The 19,762-nt window shown below is 35.1% G+C and overlaps 1 protein-coding gene across 2 annotated transcripts in view; it reads right to left on the reverse strand.

Moving 5' to 3' along the window:
* The window catches only part of RBM41 (RNA binding motif protein 41), a 59,498-nt gene that overhangs the window by 22,660 nt on the left and 17,076 nt on the right, over positions 1-19,762 (reverse strand). For both annotated transcript variants that reach the window (XM_036840992.1, XM_036840993.1), the window contains one exon: positions 1,767-2,170. In XM_036840992.1, coding sequence (XP_036696887.1) covers positions 1,767-2,170 — 404 coding nt within the window. The remainder of the gene's footprint in view (positions 1-1,766; positions 2,171-19,762) is intronic.

Here is a 19,762-nt window from a genome sequence, read left to right on the forward strand (position 1 = left end):
CACACTAACATTTGAGAATCACTGCAATAGAGCAATATTTTTCTGGCCTTTTTGACTGAGATCTACAGGAAGAAATGCATTTTATATTCTGGCCCACACAGATATCACACACACACATATTAAACAAAAGCTTCAAGAAACAATAATTATCCTTACTACTCTATGGAATACACTTTGATATTTTCTATTATATTCCATTTCTTTCAAAAACTGCTGGTTGTGACCTACTAACAGTAATTTAAAATTTGAAAACCTGTCCTAGAGAAACTCCTGTACGTATGCAACAGGAGATATGTACAATAATGTTTGCTGCAGAACTGTCTATAACAGAAAAAAATGAAAAGAAAAAATCTTCAGGAGAATGGATAAATTAATTATAGTATCTTTCTACAATGGAATACTACATAGTTCCTTATATCTAGAAATAAATTTCAAAAACATGTATATTGAGTCAAAAAAGCAAGTTGTAGAAGCGTATGTAGAGTATGATATCATCTATATATTTTAAAAATATGTAAAACTATATGTTGTTTATGAATATATATAGTAAAAATATAAAAACACTGATGGTAACGATAAATAGCAAATACAGGATCGTGGTTACCAATGGAAAGGAGAAAGAGGAATGGGATTGGTGAGGGATACATGAAAGTCTTCAGGCATCTTTATAGGGCCTTATTTTTTTTAAATTAGGCAAATATGGAAACTGTTAAGAATTGATAGAGAATTCCCTGGCGATCCAGTGGTTAGGACTCTGCGCTCTCACTGTCAAGGGCCTGGGTTCAATCCCTGGTCAGGGAACTAAAATCCCACAAGCTGTGTGGCATGGCCAAGAAAAAAAAAGGCAAGAATTGATAAAGATGGCTGGCTGGGTACAAAGGTTTTTGCTATATTATTCTCTGTAACTTTTTATAATGAGTAATATTTCATAATAAAAAATAAATAAAAAGCTACCCTTGAACATCAAGAATATATTAGAAATGCAATCATTCAAAGGAAACTGCTTTAATATTCCTTACCTACGATACCTTTTTAAAAATTCAGGGACAGCCAGAAGCTAACATTATTTTTTTGGTTTTGTTTTTTAAATTAGACGCAATCAAGTATATACTCCAGGGGCTTGTGTTGCTTCTTTGAGTGACATGATAATGAAATTTTCAATTCTGTATGAAACATATACCATGAATGTGAAATAATGATCTGATCAACAAAACAAGGATTATTTACAACTTTTCTTAGATATTTGCCAATTCCTCAAGGCTTAGAGGCCCTGTGCTTTCACTTTGCTGCTTAGCTATCAGCAACTTAAGTCATATGTCATATAAAAGCCAGGTGGAGCATTCTGAAGAGAAAACTCATGTGGTAATAGTAAACCCTACTCACAACCAGGCACCATGGCTACCAGATATGGTGCTACTATGAATACTACTTGATTTATTACTAGCCTAGGAAATTAGAGGTTACTTTTTTTCAGTTGAGGGTTTCTAGTGGGTATGGACTAGAGTCTGATCAAGATTTCTTTAAAATTCTAAGGGTAGCTTAAGACCTTAGGAAACCACAAAGAACATCACAGGAAATATGTTACTTATATAGTCAGATCTACTTATATAGCAGAGAATGAATAGTCAAGGTCAAGGAAAAACACAATCACTGTGCCTATGTCATGATTCTTTGGTATAATCAAAGCTAATATAAAAGTATTACTTTAGGTAGAAGTAAATAAAAATGAAAACAACCCATTTTTTTTTTCTTGGTTTGGCCTATACCTTGTTTGGCTCCCCTGGATTATATGAAGAAAACATAGGAATTTTTCGGATCTCTTCCTCTGACAAACGATTTCTCTGGATCTCATCTTCTGGGACAAATTCTATTGGCTGCGTCAGCTTCTTAGGCCCCGTCCAACACTGCTCAGGTGAATTATCAATAACTTTTGCCACATGGAGACTGGGACCTTTACCCTGTGCTGCCTGTTTTCCCTTGTCCTGGAGTAATGACGGGTTCTCAGCTGTGCCACTATCTCCCACTGATGTAGCTGAGATCAGTGAGTGGGAAGCAAAGGGTTCACCTCTCATTAGTTGGAACTCTTCAAGACGTTTTTTCATTATCATCTCTTGGTAAAAATTTTCCAGGTTGTTCATGGGATCACCTTTGTTCTTCTTTTGGGGTTCATCTGGATCAAGACAAAGAGATAGGGAAGTTCTACAAAGCCTACCAATACAACCTTTGACAAATTAATAAAAATTAAAATTTGAATCTCAGATAATGAAACTCTGCTGGGGCAGGTGTTTACAACCTGTGAAAAATGACAATAATATATAGCTATGTTATTACAGTGCATCTTGGGCAAGGCCGGGCTTATGGTAAGGCAAGTGAGGCACCTGGGGTACAAAATTTGAGGTGCTCACTCTCAGGGTCATGCAAGTACATGCATCTAACTGATAAAGACATTTGAAAAATGTAACTAGTATGGCATTATCACACTTCACAAAATTAATAATAATTCCTTAGCATTATCTACTACTGAGTTCATATTCAAATGGCCCTGATTTTCTCAAAGATATCTTTTTACACTTGGTTCAGGATCTAAACCAGCCATTGGCTGTTATATCTTTTAAGCCTCATTAAAAAAAAACCAAACAGTGCCCCTTCTTTCCCACCCCTCCAACCTGTTTTTCCCCCATCCCATTGATTTATTAGAGAAACCACATCATTTGTTCATAGAACAAATGAATTTGACTGGCTGTTCCTCATGATATTATTTAACTTGTTCCTCAATCCCCTCTATTTCTTACAAACTGGCAGTTAAATCTAGAGCTATGCTTTCATGTGGCCACTAGCCACATGAGTCTATTTAAATTAATTTTTAAAATGTCAGTTCCTCTGTTAAATTAGGAATATCAAATGCTCAACAAGAACATGTGGCTAGTGGATACCACACTGGGCAGAACAAAGACCATTTACATCATTGTAGAAAGTTGCATTGGATAGTGCTGATTTAGATTTGGGTTCAATATTTTTAGGCAAGAATCTTCCATATATTATATAGATGTGTATTTCCTATTACATCATGTCATAAGGCACATAATGTTTAGTGGTTCCCTTTTTAGTGATGCTAAAATTGATCCGTGGATTCAGGTGGTATTAGTCTGATCTTTCCATTATGAAGTTTTCCCATTCACATTTCACCTAAGGGGTTTTGTATCTATTGATGACCATTGCCTAAATCCATTAATTTATTAAGAGTTGTAAAATGGGGCTCCCCTAATTCTATTATTTATTTTGTACTTATTATTTCTATTATTTCTTCTGTATTTATTATCTGGAATTCTATAATGGACTTACCGTCATCAACTATGTGGTTTCCCTACATACGGTTCATACAGCAAAAGCAGGATAAATGCTTGATTTGTTTCCCATTATTTACCAACTATAAAAGTAATGAGTCGGTACTTTAAAAGTGTTAAAAATGATTATTTTTAGTATAATTGTGAGACCTGTATTTTCATATATTTGATGTGTTTCAATTAAATGTAGTCATTCTTTTTAGTGGTCAAATTATCCCACTCAGGACTAGTGAAAGTCCCTTAAAATTGGCTCCTGTATTGCTTTCCAGTTTTCTGGCACAGCAAGATGTCTTAAGCTCATCTTGTATATTTCCTGACTCAAAGCTGGAATATTTCTCTAAGGACCGCTGGCTCCTGTTAGTGGGAAATAGTGTTTAGAAACCATAATACGTTGCTAGTTCTGTTCATAAATGTTGAGTTGTTGTTGCTTCTAGGCCTTTTCAGTGAACAAAGGTAGGAAAATTTTTATGAAAAATAAATCATAAATTCATACTGGTATTTCCACTTCAAATTTAAGATTACAAGGTTTTAACTCAAACTCCTTGATTTTTGACTTGTATCTCTTTTCACATGTGCTTAAGATATTGGCTCCTAATGATATTAACAAAATTATTTATTAGCTTTTTCCTACAATATATAGAATTTTTAAATGTCAGTAACGATACTAATATGGTTATCAACAATACTAATATGACTATCAACAACAAAACTACTTAATACAGTTTTATAATTCTTTGCAGTTACTTTTGACCTTAAAATATATCCCATTAGGAATATACAAATACTGTTTCGAAGTCATTTTAAATAATTATTTTCTCTATATGGTTATGCTACCAACTTTATTCATAGTTAGGCTCATTTGCTTCAGGCTGTTTATAAATTTTAAGGATTGATTTTTTTTCCCTTTTGATTAAATTTTTAAATTGTGCAAAACATTTACATGGGTCTAAAGTGAAAACTGTGTTATACAGTACCTTCACAGAAGTCTCACTTCCACCTCTGTCCCCTTCATCCCACTCCTTTCCTTCTCCATAAATAATAATTTTATTAGGTTTTGGTTTTATGGTTCCATTGTTTCTTTTTTGAAATATAAGCAAATAGGCACAAACACACCACACATATATATGTCTGTGTGTGTGTGTGTGTGTGTATGTATATATATATATATATATATATATATATATATATATATATATATAAATAAAATGCATTACACCCCCTCTCCTACATAAAAGGTAACTTACTTCACTGTTCTACAACTTACTTTTTTGCACTTAGCAATATATCCTGGTGATAATTCCATATTAATGTATAGAGCTCTTCCCTTTCCTTCTTATAGCTGCATAGTACTTCATTGTGTGGATGTACAATAGTTTATTCAACTACTCCCTTACTGATGCACCTTGGTGTTGTTTCCAGTCTTTTCTGCTATTGTGAATAATGCCTTGACAAACATCCTTCTGCATACAGGATTTTGTATTTTCTCAGTATATCTTTGAAATAGATTCCAAGAAGTGGCATTGCTGAGATAAAAGGCAAATGTATATGTAATTTTTCTATACATTGCTAAATTCCACTCTGTAGGAATTGTACTATTCTGCATTTCCACCAGCAAGGTATAAGAATATTTATGGAAGGATTTGTTAAGACCCAAAAAGCATTAACCATTAAGGAATATATCGACAAATTCAACTACATTAAAATTAAAAGCTTCTGTTCATCAAAATATCCTAAACAGAAAACTCACGGAATGGAAAAAGATATTTGCTATACAAATAACTGATAAAGAACACAATCATTAGGAAAATGGGCAAAAGACAGAAAAAGGTGCCTCACAAAAGAGGAAATACACTGGCTAATAAATATATGCAAAAGTGCTCAATATTAGAATTCAGGGAAATACTAATTAAGAAGGGAATACCATATTGGCAAAAAATAAAAAAGAATACCAATACCACATGTCAGTGAGGCTGTAGAGCAAATGGAGCCCCCATACATTGCTGGTAGGAATGTGCAGCCACAGTGCAAATCACCATGACATTACCTACTAACGCTGAATATATGCTCGTAATATGACCCATCAATTCCACTCCTACATATATACCCTAGAATAATTTGGGCATAGTGCACCAGAATACAATAATAAGAATATTTAGATCAGTACTATTTATAACAGGCCTGAAACTAGCAAAAATATAAGTATCCACCTAAGAAGAATCAATTATAAAATTGTAGTAAGTTTATATAATGAAATCCTATACTACAACAAAAGTGAACAAATTTTGGTTACATATGACCAAGTGGATGAATATACTAATGTATATACTCAAAAATATTTATTCAGTGACTATTATGATCCAGGTAGTATTCTAGGTTCTTGGGACACATTAATAAAACAAAGATCCCTAACTTCAAAGAACTAAGTAAATTATATGGTATGCTAGAAGGTTATGAGTGCTATGAAAAAGAAAAAATACAGCAGCATAAGGGATAACTGGAAGGGCTAGAAGGTGGTGCTAGTGTTGGTTGCAATTTTACTGTTGGTCTGAGTAGGTCTCATTGAGAAGGTGACATTTGAGAGAAGCCTTACAGAAAGTGAAGTAATCTATCATCCTGATATTGGAGTGAGGGCTCCAAGGTGGGAGTATGTTTCAAAAAATTTTTAAAGTCTGAAATCATACAAAGTATTTCTCTGACCATAATGGAATCACATTAGAGATATACTGCTAGAAGAAATCTGGGAAAATATAAATATCTGGAAATTAAACAACACAATTCTAAATAACCCATAGGTCAAAGAACTTCCATAGGAAATTTTAAAATATTCTGAACTAAATGAAAATGAAAACACAACATAACATTTATGGATACAGATAAAACAATGTACAGAGCTTTAAACACCTATACCAGAAAAGAATGGTTTCAAATCTATAATCTGAGCTTCCAACTTAGGAAACTAGAAAAAGAGCAAACTAAACACAAAGGAGAAGGAAGAAAATAATAAAGATTAGGGAATCAGTGTAACACAAAACATTAAAAATAGAGAAAAATCAATGAAACCAAAAGCTGGTTCTTTGAAAAGATTAACAAAATGGCAAACCCTTAGCTACATCAACCAAGAAAATAAGAGAGAAGACAAAAATGACTAAAGTCAAGAATTAAAAGGGAGGCATCATTACTGACCCTACAGAAATGGAAACGATTAAAAGGGAACATTAATTATAACTTTAGGTCAACAAATGAGAAAGCTTAGATGAATGGACAAATTCAAAGGAAGATATAAATTAACAAAGCAGTCTCAAGAAGAAAGAGAACAGCTGAAAAACCTATAATAAGTAGAGGCTGAATTAGTAATCAACAAACTGCTCACAAAGAAAAGTCCAGGTCCAGATGGTTTCATTTGTGAATTCTATCAAATATTTAAGAAATAATATCGATCCTGCAAAAACACTTTCAGACAATAAAGGAGGAGGGAATATTTTCCAACTTATTCTATTATGTCATTATTACACCGAAACCAAAGCTAAGGAAAGACATCACAAGCAAAGAAAACCACAGACCAATATCCCTCATGAAAACAGACACAAAAATCCTTAACAAAATATTAGCAAGCTTAATCCAGCAACATATAAAAATGATTATGATGATACACTTATAAGTGGATTTATCCCAGGAATGAAAGATTGTTTTCACATCTAAAAATCAATTAATAAAATATGTCATATTAACAGATTAAAACTTTAAACCACATGCTCACTACAGTAGGTGCAGAAAAAGCAGTACACAAAATCCAACACCCATTCATGATTTTCAAAAATCCTCAAATAACTAGGAATAGAAGGGAACCTCTTCAACGTGCATGTGGTAGGCACCAAAGATGTCTGCATCCTACACCCTGGGATCTGTGAAAATGTCTCATGGTAAAAGGAACTCTGCAGATGTGATTAAGTCACTGATTATGCAGGTGATCCCAATGTAATTTACAAGGGTCCTTATAAGAAGGAGAAAGAAGAGTCAGAAACAGTAGGAGAGGTAGGATGGAAGTAGAGGTTGGAGTAATGTGAGGAAGGGGTCATTAACCAAGCAATGCAGGTGGATTCCAGAAGCTGGAAAAGGCTCTCCTAGAGAACCCCAGAAGGAATGCAGCCCTGTGGACACCTTGATTTTAGGACTTTTGACCTCTAGAACTGTAAGAGAAAAATTCTGTGTTGCTTTAAGCCATTAAACTTATGGTAATTACAGTACCCATAAGAAAGTAATATACTGCTAAAGAGCATGCACAAAAACCCTAGAGGTAAGATCATAGTTAATGGTTAAAAACTGAATGTTTTCCCCCTTAGACTGGGAACCAGATAGGAAAGGAAAAAATAACTGTCTTTGTTCATAGGCAACATGATTGTCTATGTAGAAAATCCTAAGGTATGCACTGAACTACTATAACTAATAAAAGAGTTTATTCACAGAATACAAGATGGTTATACAACTGTATTTCTATATATTTACATGTAACAATCAGAAAATGAAATAAGAAAAATTCTATTCATAATATCCTCAAAAATGAATAAAATATTTAGAAATTAGTAAAAGTATATATAATCTGAAAACTTCAAAATGTTGCTGAAATAAATTATAGAAAATCAAAATAAAGGAAGATGCATTCCATATTCATGGATTCCAATATTCAATATTATTAAAACAGCAATTTCCCCAAATTGAATTACAGATTCAACACAATCTGTATAAAATTCCAGCAGGCTTTTTTTGTAGAAAAATTGACAAGCTGCTTCTAAAATTTACATGGAAATACAAAGGACCTAGAATAACCAAAGCAATTTTGAGAAAAAGGAACAAAATTGGAGGAGTTACACTATCTGATTTTGAAACTTACTATAAAGGTAAAGAGATTCAGAGCGTAAGGACAGGCATATATACAGTATAGGCATATAGATCAATGGAACCAACATGAGTGTCCAGAAATAAACACTAACATTTCTGATCAACTGATTTTTCTAAAAAAGTGCCAAGACAATTCAATGGGGAAATAATAATCTTTACAATTAACAATGCTGGGACAATTGGATATCCACATACAAAAATATGAATTTTGATCCTTTATCTCACACACAAAAATTAACTCAAAATGAATAATAAATGTAATTGTAAAGGCTAAAACTATTCTAGGAGAAAACATAGGAGAATATCTTTCTGACCTTGAATTCAGCAAAGATTTCTTAGATATGATACCAAAAGCACAAGTCATAAAAGAACAAATTAATAAATTGAACTTCATTAAAATTAAAAACTTTTGTGCTTCAAAAGACACCATTAAGAAAACAAAAAGAAACAGACTGGAAGAAAATAAGTGCAAAGCATATATCTTGTAAAGGACTTGTATTCAGAATACATAAAGAACCCTTACCACTCAACACAAAGAAAACAAACAACCCAATCAAAACTGGGTAAAAGACTTGAATAGACATTTCATCAAAAAAAGACATATGAATGGCTCATAAACACATGAAAAAGTATCAAGATTATTTGTTACTACAGAAATTTAAATTAAAACTACAATCAGATAACAGTACACACCCACAAGAATAGCTGAATAAAAAAATATGCAATAACAAGTGTTGGCAAGGATGTAGAGAAGTAGGAACGCTCATACATCACTGATGAGAAAGTAAAATGGTGCATCCATTTTACTTGCAAAACAGTTGGAAACATTGGAAAACAGTTTGGCAGTTCCTCAAAAGTTTATACATAGAGTTACTGTATGACCCAGAAATTCTATTCACTCAAGAGAAATGAAAATATATCCACACAAAAACCTGGACATGAATGTTTACAGCATTGTTCATAATAGCCCCAAAGTGGAAACAACCCAGTGTCATCAAGTGGTAAAGGGATAAACAAAATGTGGTATATCTATACAATGGAAAACTATTTAGCAACAAAAAGGAATGAATTGCTGATACATGCTACAACATGAGCAAACTTCAAAAACATCATGCTACCTGAAAGAAGCAAAATTTCAAAGATCATATATTATAAGATTCTATTTATATGAAATATCTAGAAATGACAAATTTGTAGAGGCAAAAGGTTTGGGGTAGACATGGGAGTTATTTACCACAAATGGGTTCAAGGGAATTTGCAGAGTCATGGAAAAGTCCTAAAATTGGATGTAGTAATGACTGCACAATTCAATAAATTTAGTAAAATGCACCTAATTGAACACAATAGGTGAATTTCATTATATGTAAATTATATACCTAATAAAGCTGTTTAAAAATTAAGAAAAAAAACCTATTCAGTTTCACAAAATGTTAGAATAGAAAACAGAAAATATACATTAAAGAACAATTAAATGAATGAAAATATATACCATATTTACATTCCAAGATTTGAAGATTCATACTATAAATAAGTCAATTGTCCTTAACTGATTTCCTTGATGGAATCTCAATCAAAATCACATGAGAGAGAGAGTATATGTTTGTGTGTGTGTGTGTGTGTGTGTGTGTGTGTGTGCGCACGCGTGTGCATGTGTATGTAGAACTTGACAAGCTGATTCTAAAATTTGGAAAGGCAAAGTGCCAAAAGTAGATAAAACTCTTTTGAAGAAGAACAAGGTGGAAGGAATTGTTCTTCTGCTGTACCAGGTATCAAGACATTAATACTGATATGGTAGTGATATTGATTTTGTAATAGCTAAAAAGATCAAAGGAACGAAAGTGCCCAGAAGAACACCCATGCATATATGAATACCTGATATATGACAGAGCTAGACATACAATAACAGTGCGGGGACAACATTTTCAATATATGGTATTGGGATAGATGGTTATCCATATGAAAAAAAAGAAACTGGAATCCTTACTTCATATTATACACATAAATCAATCAATTTAATGACTTAAATGTAAAAGGAAAAAAATCATAAAGCTTTTAGAATAAAGGACAGTATTTTCCTGAGTTCATGTAGGGAAGGATTTATTAATCAAAGCACAAAATGCACTAAGGAGAAAGGAAAAATTAATAAACTTTATTACATAAAAATGAAGAACTTTTATTCATAAAAAGAAACCATAAAGGCAGTGAAATGATAAGCCAAAGAATGGGAACAGACAATTTCAACATATATAACCAACAAAGAGCAAGTATCCACAATGATAAAGAACTTTTTTAAATTTATAAGAAATGCATGTAAGATTAGCGATGAAGTTTAGAGACAGACTATTCATGACATATAATCACAACACCTTTCTAGCTCCCTCTTCTCTATAGCAGTACTGAAGGCAAGTAGTTATCATTGAGATCTGCCATATCTACCATAGGGCTTTGGGGCTGAACTACTGCTTTGATGCATACCTAGAGTGACCTCTGAAACAAGACTGCATCTGGACACAGATAAAAACAGATGGAAAGACATTCATGCAGGAAACAGACATTTCTACATTTGCTAAAAGGGCAAAAGAACTGAACGGCCATTTCACAAAGGAGGCTATCCAAATGGTCAATAAATGTCTGAGAAGGTTTCCAACCTCATCAAGAAAATGAAATTAAAATCACAATGAAACAAACAACATAGACCTGGACTCCTGAAAAATATCAATGTTCTGAAAATCAGACACACAGACAGACAGAAAGATATGTGCAGGTGCATGCGCGTGCATGCACACACATACACAAACAGAGTCAGCGGAACTATTCTAAAGCAAAGTAAATGCAATGTGTGATGCCTGATTGCATTCTGGATTTAAAATTGAGAAATCTAATTACAAACTCTATGTTAGATCATATTAGTGTGATAATATTAAATATCTTAAGAGTGATCATAATACTGTGATGATATAGGAGAAATTTTGTATTCTTAGGAGATACATAATGAAGTATTTAGGAGTAAAACTTTTTAATGTCTCTTACTTTCAAACAGTTTAGTGATAAACCACATACACACACACACACCATTCTCATGTAGATGAAAAGAGATGTAAAGCAAATGTGGCAAAATGTCAACAGTTGTTAAATGTCGGTGAGGGGTATGGATGTACTATTCTTTCAATTTTTCTCCATGTTTGAAATTTTAAAAGTAGAAGGCATGGAAAATAACACTTTACTAAAGACTAAGAAAATAAAAAGCAATATAAATGAATGCTAATTATTAAGAAAGGGAAAAAAGAATACAATGAAATATAAGCAAATACCCATCAGATTAGAGTCTGACAATACGCAGCATGGACAAGGATATGGAGCAACCTGAACCTTCACACATGGTTGGTGGAATTTTAACTTGGGACAATCCCTTTAATAGATGTAAAGAGAGTTTACATCTATTAAAGCTGAAGATGTATGAACTCTTCACCCCTCAATTCCACTCCTAGACCCTGAGAAACTCCTGCACATGTGTCCCAGGATACATGTACAAGAATGATCACAGTAGCAGCACTGATACTTATACCCCCACAAATGGAAACAACCCACGTGTCCAACCACAGTAGAATGGATAAATAAAGGTTGGTATGTTCAGATAAAGGAATACTATACTGCAATGAAGAGGAATGAACTATGGCTACACATTGCAATATGAATAAATCTCACAAATATAATGTTAAGTAGAAAGAAAGACCCAATAGAATACATATTGTAAAATTCATTGGTATAGTGCTTAAAAACTGGTAAAACTGAACACTGTTTAGTGCTGTATGTATGGGTGGTAAAAATACAAAGAAATACATAGAAATTACTATCACAAGTCTGGACACTGGTTATATCTGATGGGCAGGGGGTTGTGATTTCATTTTTTTTCATAGTTACAATTTTTTATTTAACTATAGTTGATTTATAATATTGTGTTAGTTTCAGGTATATAGCTTCAGATTCTTTTTCATTATTGGTTATTACAAGATATTGAATATAGTTCCCTGTGCTATACAGTAAATCCTTGTTGTTATACATAGTGGTGTGTAGAATTCTATATCTAGCAAAAATTATCCCTCAAAAGTACAGGAGAAATAAAGATTTTCTCAGACAAACAAAAACAACTTACTCTGCAAGAAATGTTAAAAGAAGTTCTTTTGGGAGAAGGAATATAATATAGGGGCAAAACTTAGATCTACATAAAGAAAGGAAGAGCATTAAATAAGGAATAATATAAGGTAAAATCAAATATTAGTTTTCATTTTCTTAATTGATCTGAACAATAAGTGTTGAAAATAATAATAGTAACAATGCGTTGTGTGATTATAGCATAGGGGTAAGTAAAATTAACAGGGATTGTGATTTCTGAAGGGCATATGGCGACTTTTGGAGTATTGGCAATGTTTTATTTTTTGATCTGACTGAACATATGTTTTATGTACTCTTTGTCATGATCCTTTTCATTATCCCTTCCAAATTTATGTTCACCCAGAACGCCAGAACGTAATCTTATTTAGAAATAGAGTATTTGCATATATAATTAGGTAAGACGTGGTCATACTGGATTAGAGTGGGCCCTAAATCCAATGACTGGTGTCCTTTTCAGAAGACCATGTGAAGACACAGACACACAGACACACAGGGAGGATATCATATGATGATAGGAGCAGAGACTGGAGTGAAACATCTATAAGCCAAGGACTGCCAGCAACCACTAGAAGCTAGGAGAGAGGCGCGGAACAGATTCATCCTCACAGCCTTGCCGACACCTTGATTTGAACTGGCCTCCAGAACTGTGAAAGAATAAATTTCTGTTGCTTTAAGCCATCCAGTTTGTGGGTTTTTGTTACAGCAGCCCTGGGAAACTAATACCTAAAACTGTAGAAGTGGTTTTGGAATTGGGTAATGGATAGAGGCTAGAAGAATTTGAGGTGCTTGATAGCAAAAGACTAGTTACCTTGAAGAGACCATTGGTAGAAATATGAATGTTTTTTTCTTGAGATTTTTTTTAACATCTTTATTGGAGTATAATTGCTTTACAGTGGTGTGTTAGTTTCTGCTTTAGAACAAAGTGAATCAGCTATACATATACGTATATGCCCATATCTCCTCCCTCTTGCGTCTCCCTCCCATCCTCCCTATCCCACCCCTTTAGGTGGTCACAGAGCACCGAGCTGATCTCCCTGTGCGATGCAGCTGCTTCCCACTAGCTATCTATTTTACGTTTGGTAGTGTATATATGTCCATGCCACTCTCTTACTTCGTCCCAGCTTACCTTTCCCCCTCCCAGAAATATGAATGTTAATAGTAGTTTTGGTGAGTGCTCAGAAGGAAGTAAAGAGGGCAGTAGAGAAAGCTTCTATCATCTCAGAGAATACATATATAATCATGAACAAAATGTTGCTAGAGATATGAACATTAAAAGTGCTTCTGGTGAGGCCTTAGAAGGAAATGATGAACATGTTATTAGACACTGGAAGAAAGGCGATCTTTATCATAAAGTGGCAGAAACTTGGCTGAATTGAGTTCTGCTGTTGGGTCGAAAGTGTAAGTTATAAATGATGAACTTGGATATTTAGCTGAGGAGATTTCCAAGCAAAGTGTGAAAGATGTAGCCTGGTTTCTCACTGATGCTTATAATAAAATGAGAGAGGAGAGAGTTAAATTGAGTAAGTATCTGCTTAAAAAGGAATCAGCACTTGATGATCTGGAGAATTCTCAGCCTATCTAGACAGCCTGCTCTGGAAAAAGGGCCAATGGTGTGGCTGGACAAACTTTCACTGAAGAGATTAGGTATGTGACTCATGGATCAAATCAACCATCTCAGAAGCCAGGAATAGACAAGGGGTTATCCAGAAATGATCTGTGAAGAACCCTCATATCTAACGGTGTGGATCTCTTGACATACACAGGAGACTGACAAGGTTTTTAAGGATTTTATACCAGCAGAAACAGTGCCAGCCTGATGTAAAAGTGACAGAGACAGGGTAAAATGAAGGTAGGTAAAATGAAGTCACAAATGCAAAAGCCAGAGAGGGTGGGGCTGCAGCTGCCCTGGTAGGCTAAGATGGTAGGGCTGTCCCAGAGGACCCAGAGAGCAAGGCTATCCCTGGCGCCAGAGGACAGAGCGTTGAAGCCAGAGCATTACTCTTAGGCCTTGAAATCTAATGGAATTTGCCCTGCTGGGCTGCTAACTCACTTTAGAACAGTAACCCCTTTATTCCTTCCTTTTTGACCTTTCAGAATGGGAATGCCTACCCTATGCTTGTCTCATCACTGTATTTTGGAAGCAGACAACTTGTCTAGTTTCATAGGTCTCTGGACAGAAAGGAATTTTGCCTTAGGATGGAACATAATCAAGAGTCTCACCTACACCTCATTTAGATGATTTAGATAATGAGATTTTGGACTTTTTGAGTTGATATTTAGATGCGATTTGGGACTTAGACTTGATGCTGAAATAGGTTAAGACTTTGGGGGATGTTGTGATGAGGTGAATGTATTTTGCACGTGAGACAGATATGAATTTGTGGAGGCCAGAGGGCTGACTATACTGGGTTGAATAGTGTACCCTCAAAATTCATGTCCATCCAGCACATCAACATGTGACTTTATTTGGAAATAGGGGGTTGGCAGACGTAATTAGTTAAAATGAGGTCATACTGCATTAGGATGGATCCTAAATGCAAAGACTAGTGTCCTTAATAAGAAGGCTATGTGAAGACATAGAAACATAGACACACAAGGAGACTGTCATGCAATGACAGAGGCAGGGACTGGAGTGATGCATCTGCAACACCAAGGAATGCTGGCAGTCACCAGAAGCTAGAAGAGACAAGGAACAATCCTCCTCTAGAACCTTCGGAAAGAACATGGCCTTGTCAACAACTTGATTTCAGACTTCTAGCTACCGTGAAAGGATCAATTTCTGTTGTTCTAAGCCACTAGATTTGTAGTTATTTGTTATGGCAACACTAGAAAAATAATACAGTTATTTTAGAAAACTCTTCCAAGAAATTTTATTTTATAGAGAGAAGGAAAAATTATTGATACACACAATATCAATGAATCTCAAAAACATTATGCTGAGTTAAAGGAGCCTTACACAAAGAATATATAGTGTATGGTTTTGGTTATCTGAAGTTCTAGAACAGGCAAAACTAATCTATAGCATAAAAAAATCAAAACACTAGTTGCCTCTAGGAGAGTGGGATGGGAATTACTGAGAAGTATGGTGGAACTTTCTGAGGTGATGGTAATCTTCTATGCGTTAATAAGGGTTAGGTTACACAAATGCAGTGGTGTGTTGAACACGGTCCAATGATTGTGTGCATCACTTCCAGACTCCATGTTCAGTGATAACACATTGGTAGCTTGAAATTGGCCATGGTGGGAATGTGTACATCATTAAAACTGGCAGATGATACATATCAGAGTCTCTTTTTCTGGAGAGCTGGCTGTTAAACATTTACCAACACATCACTACAAAGATGTATACATTGGTTAAAAGTCAGCAAATGAATACTTAAGATGTGTGCATTTCATTGCATGGAAATTTTATATCAAAAGAAAAAAATGTAAATATGTAATTCTAGTCAACAATATGTATACTGACATATTTAGGGGAACATATATTTATATTGGCAATCTATTTAAAATACATCAATAAAGTAAGATGGTTTGACAGATGGATAAAGGGATAGACAGATATGATAAATAAGTAAAATATTAATGTTATAATCTAGTCAGTTATCACTGGGCATTTGTGATAAAATTCTTCCAACTTTTCTGTGTTTAAAATTTTTCATTAAATATTGGAAAAATATTTTCCCATTTGGATATCAAAAATATTAACATATGTAGCTTAATCCTATCTTTTTTAGGGCTTCAATTTTTATATTTCATTTTTAAACCAATTGCTACTTCTTATGGTATATAGTGAAGGCAGAGAATCTAAACGTACTGTTTGCTCAAGTAGCAAAACAATTGAAGGGCATTTTTTGTTTTTATCATTTTTTAAAGATAGTTCATGGTAGGAGTACATACACCATGGACAATGGCAAATGGTACAAATCATGTTAAAATCTTGAAAGGAAAGAAGTAATACTGGGGATAACTGACTAAGGTCCCTGGGGAGATAAGAGGGGTAGGATCCAGCACAAAGGAATAAAGATTAACCTTAGGCAGAAAGGATGTCCCTAGCACTGAGTTGAGACTGAAGAAAATGATAGCTAAGATACGAAAGTTAGCAGAAAGTCAGGCAGAAAGTGGATGAAGGTTCTTATTGATGGCACTGTTTTCTTTGAAATAGGAAAGAAGACTATCTGCTAAAAATAATGAAACAGTAGGATAGGAAAGAGTAATGAAGATCTAAAATAGCATTTATAAGGAATGAAATAGCTGACCAGGGACTAGGAAGTAGATTGCTGACGAAAGAAGAAGGTTCTAGACAGTACCAGCAATGAGGAATTTGTAGAGGCACTAATCAACAAAGTTATACTATTTTTCTCTAGTAGTGCTCAAAAGCCATGCAGAAATAAAGAAGGCAATTAGTTGGATTGATTCTGGGTTGAGGATTTGCTGGGTGGGTATGATACACAGACAAGGAAGCAAGGAGAATGATTCAGTGGCAAGAACTTGGGTAAATAATGGATGATGGAGTCTAAGCGAGATGTGGAAGGAAGAGGAGACAGGAAGGGGATGACAGATTGGGAAAAAAATAAAAGGTCAAGGAACTGGAGATTTCAACAGGGTTGAAGAAATGGTAAAATGAATGTAAGAGAGTTGTGAGAGTCAGAAGGATAAGAGAAAGGTTGTGATTAAGAGTAGTATACTGGAGTTTAAGATTTCAGAGGAAGTATATTTCTAGAGATAATATATGTTGTTTTCCCACTGATTTAAGTTTAGAAAATGGGATATATGGGCTTCCCTGGTGGCACAGTGGTTGAGAATCTGCCTGCCAATGCAGGGGACACGGGTTCGAGCCCTGGTCTGGGAAGATCCCACATGCCGCAGAGCAACTAAGCCCATGTGCCACAACTACTGAACCTGTGCTCTAGAGCCCGCGAGCCATAACTACTGAGCCCACGTGCCACAACTACTGAAGCCCATGCACCTAGAGCCCGTGCTCCACAATAAGAGAAGCCACCGAAATAAGAAGCTCGCACACTGCAACGAAGAGTAGCCCCCCTTGCTGCAACTAGAGAAAGCCCGCACGCAGCAACAAAGACCCAGCACAGCCAAAAAAAAAAAAAAGAACCTCTTAAATTTCTCTCGTCATAAAAGCAATGAGAACACTGGCAGAAATGTCAGAATCAACTTTTTCAGAACTCTGAAAATTAACCAATCTTGGAAACATTTATTGAAAAAAAATAGCTGAATATCAGTAAGAATAATAAGTTTTGTGGCATTTTAACTTGCCTTTTTCTCATCCCTTTCTCCCATGTCGGTAGTAACCTTGAAAACCAACAACCCCAAATCACAGTGAAACCGGCAGCCTGGCAACCACTGAAGAAGAAAGAACAGAGTTGGAGTTCCTTTAAAGCCCCATTCCCAGAGAACTGTCATTACTTGATCTGTCTAGTGGTTCCCTGGAAGATCACACAAGCAACATTCTCTTTATCTGACCCAGCTCAAAATTCATCCAGTGGTAACAGCCTTTTTCCCAAGAACTTCTGTCAAAAACAATCAGAGGCAGTTGTTGAATTTTCTGGCTAGCTGAGGTGGTGTAGTTGAGACAAACAATAGGTTAACCAAAAAGCTTAGAAGGAAATCCTAGGAAATAAAATGTCCTTAGGGGGCTCTGAAAAGCTCCAACATGTTTCTAGGAATCTAGAAGGCCATACATATGCACAGGACTGTCCACATGGCCAGAGCTTTGTGTGTGCTCAGGAAAGACCTGAAATATCCGTAAGCTCTCACCACTAATATTGAGTTTCTGCGCAAGCAGGGAGTAAAGGCTACAATGGAGTTATCAACTGCTTAGCTGACTGTTGAAGATGTCTTCAGCTTACACACAAAGTCCATCGGTACTGGGAAATCCCTCAGTACTGGGAAAAGTACTAGTTCTAGACATAATTAAAACATTGTGTTAAGTTAAAGAAGGTCATATATTATATGATTCCATTTATATGAAATGTCCAGAATAGGCAAATCCATAGGGACAGACAGTAGACCAGTGGCTGCCTGGGCTGGAAGTAGAAACAGTGACTGAGAACAATCTCTGGGGTGATGAAAATGTTCTAAAATTAGACTGTGGTAATGGTGGAACAACTCTGTTAAATTTACTACAAACCACTGAATTGTACATTTAAAATGAGTTTTATGGTATGTAAAATACAGCTCAATAAAGAAGTGAAAAAAAAGGACCCACCTACATTCTTTAAGAAACTCGCTTTTTTCAAAATATGAAACTCACTTTCAAATATAACAATATAGATAGGATAAAAGTAAAATGGAGAGAAAGCAATTCTGGAATGTTGGAGTAAGGACCTCTGAAAATCTGCTGCTCCATAAAAGCAAAAAGAACACCGGCAAAAGTTGTCAAAATCAAACTTTTGATAAGTCTGGAAATTAAGTAAAGGCTTGCAACAATATGAGGAACAGTTATTCAAGAAAAACAGCTGAGTAGCAGTCAGAATAGTAAGATTTGTGGCACTTTAACTTCCATAATCCCATTTCCCTCTCTCTAGTTTTTCAGTAGCCACTATGATAGTTGTGAAAAACAGCAGCCTAACTGACACTAGAGGAAGCAGAGCAGTTCTGGTGCTCCCCAAAAGTGCCATCCTCAGAGAACTGTCACTGTTTGACTTTCCTAGCACCTCAATGAAAAGCTACACTCTGAGGGTTTGTCTTTGACTTGGTTCATATCTCACTCTGTGGAACAGCCCATCCCTAGATCATGTCAAAACCAATCAGTGGGGCTTGTTTAACACTGCAGCTGCTTGAGATGGCATTATCAGTTGGAGCTAACAAGAGGCTGACAAAAAAAAAAACTTAAAAGGAAACATAGGGAATATGAAACATAGGGAAATCACACTTCCTGCTTTCAAAATATACTGCAAAGCTATAGCAACTAAAACAGTATGGTACTGGCTTAAAGACAGATGTATGAACCAGTGGAAAAGAGTAGACAGCCCAGAAATAAACTACACATGTATGGTCAACTGATCTTTGACAAGGGTGCCAGGAATACACAATGGGGAAAGGATAGTCCCTTCAACAAATGGTGAAAAGTGGATATCCTTGTGCAAAAAAGTGAAACTGGACCCTTACCTTATGCCATTCACAAAACTCAATTCAAAATGGATTAAAGACTTAAAAATAAGACCTGAAACTCTAAAACTCCTAGATGAAAACACAGGGGAAAAGCCTCTTGACATTGGTATAGGTAACCTCCAAAACATAGGTAACGAAAGCAAAAACAGAGAAGTGGGACTACGTCAACTAAAAAGCTTTAGCATAGCAAAAGAAAAAATTAAGAGAGTAAAAAGGCAACT

The sequence above is a fragment of the Balaenoptera musculus genome, chromosome X, assembly GCF_009873245.2.
Source record: "Balaenoptera musculus isolate JJ_BM4_2016_0621 chromosome X, mBalMus1.pri.v3, whole genome shotgun sequence".
Classification (NCBI taxonomy): Eukaryota; Metazoa; Chordata; class Mammalia; order Artiodactyla; family Balaenopteridae; genus Balaenoptera; species Balaenoptera musculus.